Genomic DNA, 15,286 nt, shown 5'->3' on the forward strand with positions numbered 1-15,286 from the left:
AGCGCTGAAACATACGTTTCTTAAGTGTTTTATACGCATAGAAAGGTGAAATATATACTATATACTAAGACAAACGTTTGACTAACTGACGCTAAATAATACCCGATGTACCTGTTCCGACTTACTTAGTAAAAGAAACCGTTTTTTTAATCCCGATCCACGATAACCTACACACATCCTCCCATATACTTTAAATCATTTCTACTTTCAATCTTTTTTATTGATTTAAAAGAATAAGGATAAATACAAACCAGAGGGGAGGTCATCTCAAATACGTATTTAATAGTACAAAGGAATAATCATATATAGTATTAAGCTAATATAAAGAAAAAAAAAGAACCACTTCTCTTAACAGTTCATAGAAAAAAAAAGACTCAAGATTTCTGTTATTATGAAAAGAAACCCCCACTAAACTAACCTAAAACCAAAGAAACAGGAGACTAGGTAGTCCATTTTGAGGATACAGTTTTAAAAAAAGGAAAATTCCTTCTGGTCAAATCTAAAACTTCGCGGAGAAGAAAAAGAATTAACTGAAAAAGTAAAAAGAATTAGATCATATGAAAATATTGAATAAAAGGTCACCAAATTTGCTCAAATTTAAAAGATGTATCAAACGTCCGACTCATAATTTTCTCCAAACTCAAACGTGACATAATGGAGGAGAGCCAAAAAAAAACAGTAGGTGGATTGAGATCCTTCTAGTACAATAGAATAGCCCTCCTAGCCAATAAAGTTGAGAAAGCTATCATGCATTGAGCGGAAACAGGAACGTTTCCTGCTTCCGTTGGAAAAATCCCAAAGATTGCCGTAAATGAATTAGGTTGTAGGTCCAAACCTATGACTTTTGATAACGTTCTAAAAATATCTCTCCAAAAATTATTTAACTTTATGCAGGACCAAAACATATGAGTTAAGGTAGCCACCTCAGTGTTGCATCTATCACAGGTAGGACTTATATTAGAAAAAACATGCGCTAGTTTATCTTTGACATATGTAAATGCTATGCAAAATAGTTGTTATACTGCGTTGTTTAGGGAATAATGACAAAAAAAAAGTCTGTACACGTTCGAACAAATGCTAGAAGAGCGCTTTCGGGTTTTCTCGATTCGCGGTTGGTTGAATTCGCGCATGCGGAACTCGCAGATAAGGAGGGCCGACTGTATGAGGAAATCGCTCATTTTGGGAACCTAGTGCTTTTTGCTCCACCAAGTGAGCAAAGAACACCACTGCAAGACCTTTAATAGTGCATCTGCAGCATTAAAACAAAAGAGACGTGTACAATTGCTAATTAAAAAGCCAACAGCTAAAAAGTGTTTTATTTTTCTTCTCAGACATACCATTACGCGTAAGTGAGGATTTACAGCATGTTGCAGTTTTAAGCAAATCCTGAAGGCAGACTCAAATCAATTCATAACTCATACATTCAACTTATTCTGGTCACAGAGCAAACTGTAAGTATTGGAATCTGGAGCAAAACAGCTTTTTTGTTGCTCCTTTGATATATTCGATGTTTCATTGGTATTGGAAATTGTTTCTCTAGACAAACCTCTAAAACCAATCAGGAATAAGAACTCTTGCAGACCAAGGAAATTCTGAAGTAACTCAATAAGTCAAGCAGTTTCTGTGAGGGAGAATGGAACTATCTATGCATTGATTTGTTCTTCCTACTTTGTTACACAAAGTTAAAAATTGTGGGCTGGATTATCAACTAGACTCCAAACATTAAAAGGAGACTGTTATAAATTCAGTGCATTGTAACTTGATGGTATCAGCAAATTAGTCAACCCATCCAAAAGTACAGATCTCTCAGCCATACCTACAATTAAGTCACAGAAATTTCTTGTCAATTGTGTTTATATAATATGCAACATCACAGACGCATATCAAGTTTTAATGACAAAGCAGCAAGCAAACTCTGATCCATTTCGAGCGAGATTTAAATAATATGATGCAAATATTACTAGCGCAAGTCAAAAATATTCTATAACCTCAAAGGTAGATCTGATAGATAATTGACTGCCCCATCTTATGAAATCTGTCATGCTTTTCAGAAGTGATCTTATGCACATTCAAGTAAAAGACTTGCATTTTTCGTCCTACCATAAGAGAGAGAAATAAGTTCTTGTTCTAAGGAAGTACAAAAAAAACCAGGATGGTATATGTGGATTACCAAGGGAAATATATTTTTCTTTGTTCCAACTTCCATTGTTAGGTTTTCAAATCAATATTTGTCTCAAAAATTAGCAAACAATGAGATCAGTAATCAATTTACAGCATCTAGGAAGTGTACGGGGTCTTTCTTTTGTTACATTTAAAATGGCGATTTTGTTATGTTAATCTGGGGAATGCGGCTTTGTTGTGTTTTAACGCTGCAGAGAGTTTGCGCTAACAGTTTGTTTTACTTTAAAATGTTGATAACAAGGTTCTATTAGCCAATGGGTGGTTATGTATCGTTTTGTTTTCGGATGCCATGCTGTATGATATGCCTGTGGACTGGGTTTTGGCGGGGAGTCGGAGGAGAGACGAGGAGGACGGCGCACGTGCGGAGAGGCTCCGGTCGATCACTCAGGGTGGTCCTGAGCCGTGAGTCGACGGAATTCGGGTGGTCGTCTGACGTCGAATTGAGCTCCAATGGTAGCGCGCGAAGAACTTGGACTTTGGCAAGTGTTGGCGCCTTTTTTTTTTCCATTACTTTCCTCTCTGTATCAAATGCATATTAATGTCATAGAATTAATAATATCTATAAAGTGTATTTGTTAAAATCTACTGGGTGTGCTGGCTGATTGATGTTTGTGATTGATTCGGGCGGCAACTAACCCTGAGGGGAGTGTTGAAGCAGGTGCTGGGCGGGATTTCCCCTAGACATACACGAGCCAATATAACGGAACGTTACAGAAGCAATTTACTTTATCATAAACATGAGATTCCACAGATGCTGGAAATATAGAGCAACATGCATAAAATGCTGTTAAGAATTCAGAACACAGTATTGATGGAAATGAATAAACTGTCGACATTTCGGACAAAGACCCTTCAACAGGGCTGGAAAGGAGAATGCAGAACAAAATGATGGGCAGAACAAGGACTAGCTAGAAGGTGATAGGTGAAACCAGGTAGGTGGAGGTATGAAGTAAGAAGCTGGGAGATGATAGGTGGGAAAGGCAAAGGTCTGGAGAAGGAATATTAAAAGCGAGAAGAGAGGGTCATGGGAGAAGGGGGAGGGGGAGAAGGGGGAGGGGGAGAAGGGGGAGGAGGACTATTGGGGAAAGGTGGCAGAGAGGTGAGGAGAAGAGATAAGAGGCCAGAATGGGGAATTGAAGAGCAGGGAAGAGGGAAAGGAAAAAATTACCGAAGTTGGAGAAATCAATGTTCATGCCATCAGGTTGGAGGCTACCTAGACAGAATGAGGTATTGCTCCTCCAACCTGAAAGTTGCCTCATCGTGGCAGAAGAGGCAGCCATGGACCCACGTGTTGTAACAGGGATGGAGCAGCAATTAAAATGCGTGGCAACTGGGAAATCTATTTGCAGATGGAGTGGAGGTTGTCAACAAAGCGGTCCCCAATAAATGTCGGGACTCACCAACGTAGATGAGACTGCATCAGGAGCACATTATACAGTGGACAACCCCAACAGTTTCACAGGTGAAGTGTTGCCTCAATTGGAAGGATTTCTTGGGGCCCTGAATGGAGGTGAATGGGCAGATACAGCAACTCTGCTTGCAGGGATAAGTGCCAGGGGAGATTAGTGGGGAGGGATAAATGTACAAGGGAATCACAGAGGGAGCAATCCCTGTGGAAAGTGGTGAGTCAGGGAGGGGAGGTAAAGATATGTTTGGTGGTAGGATGCAGTTGAACATGGCGGAAGTTGCAGAGATGATGTGCTGGATGCAGAGGATCATGGGGTGGCAGGCAAGAATGACAGGAACTCTATCCCTATTAAGGCAGCAGGAAGATATGGTGAGGATGGGTGTTCAGACAGTGAAGGAGATTTGAGTGAGGGCCGCAATGATAAAGAAAGGGAAACCACATTCTTGAAGGACAACCTCTCCGATTTCCTGGAAAGGAAAGCCTCATCCCGGGAACAGATACAGTGGAGATAAGGGAACTGAGAAAAGGTATAATAAAGACAGCCGTGGGAATTGGTAGGTTTATAAAAATTGTTGGTCAACTGTTTGTCTCCAGAGATGGAGATAAAGATCAAGAAAGGGGAATTAAAGGGCAGGGTGGAAGCTGGAGGCAAAATTGATTAAATTGAAAAGCTTATCATGGGTGAATGAAGCAGTACCAATGCAGTCGTCAAAGTAGCAAAAAGAGTTGGGGAGCATTATCAAGGACAGCTTGGAACATGGACTGATCCATCTAGCCAATGAAAAGCCAGGCATAGCTGGGTCCCATGGCCACATCTTAAGTTTGGAAAAAGTGAGATGGGCCAAAAGATAATCTGTTGAGTGTGAGGACCAGTTCCACCAGATGGAGGTGGTGGAGGAACTAGTTGAGTGTTGCAAGAAAGAAGTGGACAGCTTCCAGACCTCCTTGATGGGCGGGGGGGGGGGGCGGAGAGAGGGGAGGGAAAAGTACATAGGAACTGAACATCCATAGTGAAAATCAGGGCTAGGGAGTTGAAAGTTGTCGAGGAGATCGAGAGCATGTGATGTGCCGTGGATGTAGATGGGAAGGGATTGAATTAAAGGGGATAAAATAAAGTTCAGGTATGTGGACCTGAGTTTACTCAGTGGGACAGGAACAGGCAGAAACAATGGGGCTATGTGGACAGTCAGGCTTGTGGACCTTGGGGAGGAAGTAGAAACAAGAAGTGTGGGGTAAGGGAACATTGAGATTAGTGGCAATAGACAGGAGGAGCTCCAGAATTGATGAGATTAGTGAAGGCATTGGAGATGACTGCATTAGATGGTGGTCCTGAGTAGGGTCCCTTCAAAGGTCAAGTCAAAGCAGGTATCAGAGTTGCTATCTGGCCTCAGCAAGATAGTGTGTCAGACTACAAGAGCACCTGCTTTGTCTGCGTGTTTGAGGGGGAGGTTGGGAGTGGTACAGAGAAATGAAGTGTAGAGCCCCTCGGTAAAAGAGGAGAGACCTGTGCTGAAACTGAGCTGGTTATCTTGTTGGCAACTAAAGAAAAGATCCAGAGCCAGCAGAAATCTAGAGCGGTGTGTCCAAGAAGAGGACAAGGTTTGGAGATGGAAGGAGGGGTTATTGGTGTGGGGTGGGAAATTTTTGCCAAACAAGTGTGCTTGAAGACAGAGGCAATGGCTGAAGGGCTCAGTGTTGTGACAAGCATGGAACTCACTGAGGTGTATGCAAAGGAGGACAAAGGCAAGGTCTTTGCTGAGGACACAACACTCCACCTCAGAAAGGGGAAGGTCAAAGCAAATGGTGACAGGGGAGCCTGAGAGACCTGGGGTGGGGTAATTGGAGTGAAGCCCAGCAGCTCTGTGGCAGTGAGAAAGGTGTCAAACTGGAGGTGGAGACAGCCAAGGTTGGGGCTGCAGCCAGAGCGAGGTGCCACATACTTCACTGTCTGCAGGCATCCAGGGTTAATGGAACTGGAGTTTGCCTTAGTGGTATCTGCAGTCTGGAGGATTCCACTCGAATAAAGGTCCAAGTCAGAGGTGGCAGGGGCTGTAGTCCCAGGGCTGTCAGAGTTGGAGACTGCAGGATCCACAACTGAATCATCCAATTAAGTTGATGTCCAAACGGGAGGCAGTAGGGGCTGTAGTCTGGAGTTGAACGATTATCAGATCCCTCCTGGATGGGAGGAAGAACCACCGTTGGTTCAAGGAGTACATCCGGTGAAGGATGAAATGTTGGAGATCCGTGACAGTGAAGAGTGAGGTTCAGAGCAGTGGCAGAGACTGAGACAGGGCCTGCAGGTATCTCCACATGGCAGAGCAGGTGGCACGTAGAATAGAGGGAGAAGAGGCGAGAGAAGCAGTTGATCAAACTCACCCTTGGTAGATCCAAACTGGGAGGCCTGAAAACTGAGCTGGAAGCCATGTTGAACAAGATAGTGGTAAACACGTTTCCAGGAAGGATATGTGATAGCTGGACTGGGTGAGCACATGGTCGAAGAGTCAACAGGCAGCAGAGATCACAGAGGGGGAGCAGTGAAGGAGGGTCTCACTGAACTCCTGAAGAGAAGATTTAAACTTCTTCAGGGTAGGCACACCTCAAAGAGACTTTGCAGTGGAGCAGCAAATCATAAGCACGAGATTATTTTAACATCATTGTGAACAGACATCTATGTTGCACGAATTCAAGTGACTTCATTAAGTAAATGATTGAGAGCAAGTTGTTCCTCCATAAAAAGATTTGTTCAAAGCTGAAGTTAGAAGTGACTAAAACAAGTGATGATCAAATTGATAACTTCTTAAAAGTAATAGTAACAAGTCCATAATCACACAAAGATGGGTGAAAGAAGGTCGACTTTCACTAATCTGGCACCATTGGGACCTGAGGAGTGCCGAATTAGTGAAAATACCGAATTACAGAAGGATCACATTAAGCATAATCAGTGCCAGATTATCGAAGGAACCGGATAACAAGTAGTCGGATTAATGAAGGTCGACTGTACTAACCATTGTTAACCCTCACAAAAGGCACACCAACCAATGAAGGAGATTTTTTTGATACTACCATTCAACAGAATTGCTATTACATCTCAGAATGATACAACACTGAAATACATCCTTTAGCCCAACTGGTCCATGCTGGCCAAGATGCTATTCCAAACTCATCCCATTTGCAGTGTTTGGCTCAATCTTCAAAACTTTTCCTATCTATGTACCTGCCCAAATACCTTTTACAAACTGTTATTGTACTTGCCTTAATCACTTCCTCTGACAGTTCATTCCATATACAGTTTTCCTGATCTAAGTTTAATTGTAATTATATTTCTACTGGCAGAGACACACAATGAGCTTTGTTAATTCTGTATTCACAAAATGTGGGAGCTGCAGGTGAGGCTTCCAGTTTTTGCCTACTCCTAGTTGTCCTTGTACAGGGGCTGCAGCTGAGAATTAATCACAGTGTGTGGAGTGGCAAAAAGGGCAGACTGGGTAAGGACAGCTGATTTCCCTCTACAAGGAGCATTAATGAAACAAGCAGGATTTAATGACTATCCACTAATGTTTGATGTTATCAACACCAGTTTCATGTATGCTAAATTTACCTACATGAATTCAAACTCAATTCCCACAGTTGAATTCAATTTAAGGCCACTGCTGGATTTTAATCGTTTACATTGGGGCACCATGGTAGCTTAGCGGTTAGCGCAACAGTGTTACAGCTCAGGGCACTCTGGAGTTCAGAGTTCAATTCTGGCACCGTTCTGTATGGAATCTCTGTATAGTCTTCCCGATGGACTGCATTGGTTTTCCCTGGGTGTTCTGGTTTCCTCCCACAGACCAAAGATGTACCAGGTAAGTTAACTGGTCATTGTAAATTGTCCCATGATTAGATTAGAGTTAATTGGGTTTCTCAGGGGTTGCTGGTGTGATTTGAAGGGCCAGAAGAGCCAGAAGGGCCTACTCCACACTGTAACACAAAATAAATAAAATTCAGATATATACTATTTCCATATGAACCTTTTTATCTAACTTTTCTTTCTTGTGCACGTTGACTGTGTAATCATAGCATTTTTAATTTCCTTTATATATTACCTCTCAAATCCACAAAGTCATCTAATACTTCTGAAGCATGGTCAGAATGGCGATACTATAATCTTTGAAATGCAAATACTTGGTTTCTTATACAATGGCAGCACGAGTTCTATGTACAAAATATACAAAACAATAGCCACACCTGATCATTCAGTTGTCGGATAGTCTTTTCGATGTGTGGCAGTAATCCACGGAATGTAAACTCCTGAATGAACTGTCGAATTCGATCATGGTCAGTCAGTGTTAAACTTAATCCACGAGCATTGGAGCTGTTTTTGGAATTGACTGCATCCACAGATTTTGCTTGATTGGAACCAAGTTCCCTCAACTTCACACTTCCCTGAAGTGAGTGAGATTTGAAATTGTTTGGCATTCCAGCTGTTAAAATGGGCAAAAAGAGGGGGGGGGGGGGAAGAGAGAGAGAGAGAGAGAGAGGGAGGGAGAAAGAAGATCAGTCCAGTGCTGAAATATTTCCTTTTAATCTTCACAAAGAATTTTATACAAAAAACCTGAAAAAGTGAGGGACTGGAGGGGTGGCATAGATACTATTACAATTCTATACCATTATCAAATCAGAAACAGTCCAAGGCTCTTCACAGAAGCACTACAAATAAAAACAATTACTCAATGATCAAAGGCTCAATGAGAGAGAAAGGCTTTCAAGGACTATCTTGGGGGCAGGGGGCAGGGGGCAGGGGTAGAAGATGATGCAAAATACTTAAATCAAGGGCACCCATGGGGAGAGAACTAGGCTAAACTTTTCAGGTAAATTACTTTTCATTTGAAATGGATTGAGATAAAAGGATCATACAAATAAAATGTTAACTCCATTTCTGAGATCCACTTGAACAGTTAACCGTTTCTCCTTTCAAAGGATCATTAAGTTGATGGGACTTCTGGTATTTTCTGTACTTCAGATGAAAGATCATGATCTGAAACAAACTGCTTCTTTCCAAAGATGCTGTCTAACCTGCTGAATATTCCCAACAACGACAGCATTTTGCATTTGGCTGCTCTATTAACACAAAGATTAAAAGATAACACATTAAACTAGAGAACTACACAACAAAGCAAACCCCACTGAAACAAATGATGGATATCCCCTTCTTGAAGCTGGGTTGCAGACACAGCCAGAGGCATTACGCTCACCACCAAAGACATCTTCAAAGGTGATACCTCAAGAAGGTGGCATCTATCATTAACGACCATCACCATCCAGCACATGCCTTCATTACCACCACCCGGAAAGAGATACAGAAGCCTGACAGTACACACTCAATGATTCAGAAATAGCTTCATCTCCTCTGTCATTAGATTTGTAAACAGTCCATGAACATTATCCAGTTATTGGCTTGTCCTTCGCACTATTTTGTAATATATAATAATTGTCTTACACTGTATTATTGCCACAAAACAAATTTCACATTGAATAAATCTGAATGTGATACCCTAACTTTTTACATTTTTTTCAACTTGAGTTCAGTGACACCCATTCTCACTGCTCTCCTCTGATCTCTGCTGCTCTTCACCCCTTTTCCACCATTTTATACAAGCTTTCTCACCTCTCTCCAGTCAAAATAATGACTGTCCATTTCCCTCCAAACATTATGCCTGACTTGATGAGCTTCTCTAGCAGCATTGTACTGCTCTAGATTTCCAGCATAAGCATTTTCTTCTCTCTCTCATAATCTTAACTCAAGTTGCTGTAATTGTTCATTGAAGCAGTTATTTATAGGGTAAAGAGCTGTAAAGTGCTACTTAATTGTGGATGAGACCAAGGCGAGTGATGACAGTATTAGTCTGGAGTTATTTATGTGGCAAAATCTTTTGTCATCAACTGTATAAAGCTCTTTGAATGCAAGGTACTCCTGAATGTCTCCAAGGATTTTTTTTTTGCTGATCATACAAAATTATTGCAATTCAGTTTTTAGTTATCGTGTGCAACGAAAGGATTAAACTATTCAGGTTATCATTTGGAAAGTAGCTATTCCCACCTTCAGTCCCAGTATTTTGCTGCTTCCTTGATCTTTTAAATCAAGAAACATCACCAGGACAGGTGGAGAAACAGCAGATGGAATTCAATCCAAGCAAGTATGAGATGCTAAACTCTGGGAGGTCTAAAATAAGCAGAAAGTATACAAGTTAGTGGTAAGACCTTCAGAAGCATTGATATACAGAGTGGTCTTCGAATCCAAGTCCATAGCTTCCTTAAAATGGCCATGCAAATAAAAGTGTTACAGGTGGCATATGGCATGCTTGCCTTCAATGATGAGGGTATTGAGTATAAAAATCAGGAAATCATATTGCAGCAATTTAAAACTTTGGTTACGCCACACTCAGAATATTGTATGCAATTTTGTTTGCCTATTACAGGAAGGATGTGAAGATTTTGCAAACGGTGCAAATTCTTTTTATATATAAAATTAAAAACACTACCGGAGGGGTTAGAGGAAACAGACACAATAGCAAAGTTCAAGAGGCTTTTACGTGGACACATGAATATGCAGGAAATAGGGAAGGTGGAGGCAGAGGCGGTGAGAATATGGATCGTGTGCAGAAAGAAGGAATTAGTTTAATCCAGCATCACACTTGGCTCAGATGTTGTGGGCGAAAAGCTGTACTGATCTATGTCCACTCAGGAAATACAAGACATTGTCTACCCCACAATAGGTCTCAATAAAACTATTGATAATCCTGAATGCATAAATTGTACCCGTTCACTGCTTCCCATCACCAATTTTGCACATATTCTACAGTCCTGAAATACATTCCAAAAACATATACAAACACTAATATTGCAAATCCATACCCGATTTGATTGAAAATAGTCACAGTGTGGTGTTGCACTTCAAAATGCCAAGGCCTGTTGGTAGTATCCCAAATGGTTTTGGCTTAAAGTGCCAATCGGAGGGATAACCTTGTTGCCTTCTGTACAAGACAGGCAAACTTCCTGTATTGTACTGCACTCTTCAGCTCATACCTTGTGTACTTGCATGCTTCCACTTCCCCATATTTCTCCCACATGGCTGTCCCAAGATTTGAGCCTCCTCTCTATGGCAAGATTTCTACCAATTTGCTAACTAAAACTCCAAATAATATAAAAGCCACATTTGCATACTATCACCTCCTGCTGACAGGAACATCTGCCTTGCTGTCTACTCTACCATCTAGTTTGGCAAACTTGAAATGTTTGTGGGTTTCAGTCAGACCAGAAAACCTTTCACCCCAAACACAGTAGTCCTAATCAATCAATAAACCATTATTCTGGGCTTTTGGTTAGATCTGCTCCAAATACAATTAATGTTGTAAAACAGAATTCTGTTACAACTTACAATTTGGAGTTATTTATGGTTGCTTGTAAAGTTGATTGTGCTAATCAAATTTTATTCTTGTCAAACAGTAGCTTCAAAATTAATCATAAACACAAGAGATTTTATAGTTGGGAAATCTTGAGCAACACACAAAATGCTGGAGGAATTCAGCAAATGAAGCAAAATCTATGGAGGGGACACAGTCAACATTTTGGGTCAAGACCCTTCATCATAAGTCCTGATGAGGGGGTCTCAGCACAAAAATTTGACTATTTATTCCCCTCCACTGATGCTTGCTGAGTTCCTATAGTATTTTGTGTGTGCCTCAAATAAATAACTTCTCTGGTATAACTTACCATCAATCGAATTGTCCATCCCATCTAGGTCCACTCCAGTCATGCTTTCCTTACTCTTGCTGGTAAGCGGAACAAAACCATCACAGATTTCCTTCAAAAAAGACCAATTCAAATATTAAATAAAACTACTGGCTATCATTTTAAAAACTGGGTGTAATCTAAATGCAACAATATATCAAAAGACTACTATCCAATTGTTTAGAAATCGCAACAATTCACATTTGCACACTTCAATTCTTAAACCAAGCATAAGACCATTCCTTATTACTTGATCAAAAGCACAAATGATTAGCCATTTACTATACTTAATTTCCCTTGCTTAAAAATAGCAATAAATATGCCATAAACACTTAATTAACAGTAAAATATTTAGGATAGTTAGAATTCAAAAGGAATGCGCACCTGGTTTTGCAAGTTGCTTCGATTCAAATACTGACTCCAAGGGTCAGGGATTTGTTCATCTGCTCCACTTGATGGCATTCGAGAGTTAAACTTCAGCAAATAGCACCCTTGTGTCCCATATCTCTGCTTCATTTCTTCATAAACAGATTCAGCTCTGAAGGATCAGTTAGAAATTAGAATTAATAAACTTCAACCTCTACAGTGGACTTCAATTCTTATTTTTCATCTACGTATCCAATAGCTTGCTATAACTGCACAAAGTCACCAAGGAGAAATCTAATATACAATGACAAAAACTAGTCATAACTGAAATAACTATTTTCAATTAGACATTATAAAGGAAATTCAAATGAACTAGTAAGTCGTTGGCATAATTTCCCTCTCAATATTTTACATCAGTGACTTCAATTCCACTGGTCATAAGTGCTCAGATATTCAGTTTTACAGGTTCTGGGATACCCACATGCTGAAGGTAATAAATCACAATGTTTTCTATGTTGACAGTAAGAGCACAGAATGATACAAGTTGGTTCCCAAAAAGTTCTCTTTTAAGGCTAGCTATTTCCAATAAGTATTTGTATTTTCTACAAAGTTCGTACAAGTTACAATCAGAGTTACAGAACACAGAAAAAGGCCCGTCAGCCTAACTCATTTATTCCGATTGAAGTGCCACATAAGCTGAACCCATAGACACACACACATATTTTTTTATATATATATATATATATATATATATATATATATACACACACACACACACGTCCAATTGACCACTGCCCTGCTTATTGAGAATTCAAACAGCATGGATATACTCCATGAGCCCGAATGAGCCTTCCGTGTAGGAAAATCAACACAGACAACATCCACAACCCTACCTTCAATCATTTTCATAGTCACATCGAAAAACTCATTGTTAGTAAGACGTGACTGACATCTCACAAAGTCATGGTGACTGCCTCCTAATTTCCGAAACTGTAAAAAAAGACCAAGCATCCTCTTTGTCTACACTCCTTATGATTTTATATATTATAAGGTTTCCAACAGTCTACGGAAAACAACCCTAGGCTATCCATTCTCTCCTTATAACTCAAGCTGCCCAGTTCTGACAAAAATCTCAATAAATCTTTTCTGCACCTTTTCCAGGTTAAACACATGCCCACTCTAGGTAGGCAATCAGAAATGCAAGTATGGTTTTAACATCAGAATCAGGTTTATAAATCACTGTTTTATGTGACATGGAATTTCTTACCTGTGGCGGAACAGTGCAAAGACAAAATGACTATAAATTACATAATAAATAATAGTGCAAGAGGAATAATGAAGTACACTGCTTATATAGCTGTAACATGACGTCCAATTTTGTAATCAACGTCCTGACCAATGAAGCCAAGCATGCTAGATGCTTTCTTCATCACTTTGTTCAGGAAATGGAAGGGAATTTAGTTAGGGAATTGATTACTAATTTATTTAGCTCAGCACAACACTGTGGGTCGAAAGGCCAGTGCTCTACTGTTCTATATATTTGTACATGTTCTGTCACTTTCAGGGATCTACATACTTATACTCCCAAGTCTCTAAATTGTCAGAACTTAATAGCAAAGTGCCAAATTAATCATAATCTTAAATATCTTAATTAGATAAGAAAATGCATTGTTTATAAAATGTTTGATTAAAGCAGTGACGCTGTTTGAACTACGCAGAGCTGGTCATGTAATAGAAATAAATGTCTTAATATAATTTATTTAATGTATATTAAGTGTTCAAATCAGGCTACCATTTATTGATTTAGTCATTACTCAAATTTTTCTACCATGTAATGGAAACAGCGGATCCCATGCACTGCCACCAAAATTACAGTTCCCTTACCCAGCACTGTTTGTTTCTACCTCTCATCAAAGATCCACAAACCTGGCTGACCGGGTAGGCCACTGTCTCTGCCTAGACCTGCCCCAATAAACTTGTGTCTGCATACCTCAACTCCATTCTATCCCCCTTGGTTCAGTCCCTTCCCACCTACATCCGTGGAACTTCACATGCTCTCAATCTCAACAACTTTCAACTCCCTGGTGCTGACAGCCACATTTCACCATGCATATCTAGGCCCTATAAACTTCTATCCCCCCAACCCCCTATCAAGAAGGCATTAAAGCTCACTGCTTCTTTCCCAATCAGTCCATCTCCACCACCACCCTTCACCATCCGACAGAACTGGTCCTCCTTCAGCTCCTCCCACTTTCTCAAAACCCAAGAGGTAGCCATGGGCACCCACGAGCATACAGATGGGACCCAGCTCCTCTTGCCTATTTCGTTGGCCATGTAGAACCATGTTCTAAGCCTTTCCTGGTAAAGCTCACCAACTCTTCCTGCACTGCATTGACCACCACACTGGTACTGCTTTATGCACCCATGCTGAGCTCAAATTCATCAACTTTGGCTCCTGCCCTTAAATTCACATGACCCATTTCTGACACCTTTCTCCTCTTCCTCTATCTTTGTTTCTATCTCTGGGACAAACTGTACCATGATCTTTTATAAACCTACCAATTCCCACAGCTATTTTGACTATACCTCTTCCCTACCCGTCTCCTCCAAAAGTGTTATTCCCTTTTCTCAGTTCCTTTGTCTCTGCTGCATCTGTACCCAAGATGAGGCTTTCCTTTCCAAGACATAAGAAATATCCACCTTCTTCAAGAATGTAGATTATCTTCCTTTACCATTGATGCTCTTGTCATCCAAATCTCCTCAATTTCCTGGACATCCCAACTTACCCCATCTTCCCACTGCTTTAAAAGGAATTAATTCCACTTGTCCACACCTACCAGCCATGAGCCTCTGCATGCAACACAAGTCACCTTCAACTGGATCCTACCACCAAATAGATCTTTACCTCTCCTTCGCTTTCCATTTTCCACGAAGATCACTCCATGATTCCCTTGTCCATCCATCCATCCCCACTAATCTCCTTCCAAATACAGACACATACAAACGAGACCAGACATAAATTGGGGGAAACGCTTTGTTGAGCACCCCCTTCCATCCACCAAAAGGAAATTTTCTGGTGCCCAACCATTTTAATACCTATCCCCATTCCATCATGTGGGTCCACAGCCTCCTTTTTTTTTTTTTTTAACCACAATGAAGCCACTTTCAGAGTGGAGGAGCAACATATCATTCCATCTGTAGCCTCCAAACTGATGACATGAATTACTCCTTCAGATAATTTCCTTCCCCTCTTCTTCTATTCCCCACTCTGGCCTCTTACTTCTACTCATCTATCACCTCCCTGCGGTACCCCTCCTTCTTCCCTTTCTCCCATGGTCCACTCTCCACTTGCTGTAATACAGAAAGGATGTGGAAACTTTGGAAAGAGTGAAGAGATTCACCAAGATGCTGCTTAGATTAGAAGATATGAGCTCCAAAGAGAGGATATAAAAACTTGGGTTGTTTCCTCTGGATCATCAGAGGCTAAGGGAAGACCTGATAGACAGACATCCCTTTAGAACAGAGATGAGAAGGAATTCCTTTAGCCAAAGGGTAGGG

General features: G+C 40.7%; 1 protein-coding gene across 6 annotated transcripts in view; it reads right to left on the reverse strand.

Moving 5' to 3' along the window:
* Positions 1-15,286, reverse strand: part of trappc8 (trafficking protein particle complex subunit 8) — a 165,896-nt gene that overhangs the window by 92,443 nt on the left and 58,167 nt on the right. For all 6 annotated transcript variants that reach the window (XR_011885978.1, XR_011885979.1, XM_072257877.1 and 3 more), the window contains 3 exons: positions 11,747-11,900; positions 11,345-11,435; positions 7,820-8,055 (listed from right to left, as the gene is read on the reverse strand). Coding sequence is in view for 4 of the 6 variants with exons in the window: in XM_072257877.1 (XP_072113978.1) it covers positions 7,820-8,055; positions 11,345-11,435; positions 11,747-11,900 (481 nt within the window). In the remaining 2 variants the exon portion in view is untranslated. The remainder of the gene's footprint in view (positions 1-7,819; positions 8,056-11,344; positions 11,436-11,746; positions 11,901-15,286) is intronic.

Source organism: Mobula birostris, chromosome 1 (assembly GCF_030028105.1).
Source record: "Mobula birostris isolate sMobBir1 chromosome 1, sMobBir1.hap1, whole genome shotgun sequence".
In the NCBI taxonomy this organism is placed as follows: Eukaryota; Metazoa; Chordata; class Chondrichthyes; order Myliobatiformes; family Myliobatidae; genus Mobula; species Mobula birostris.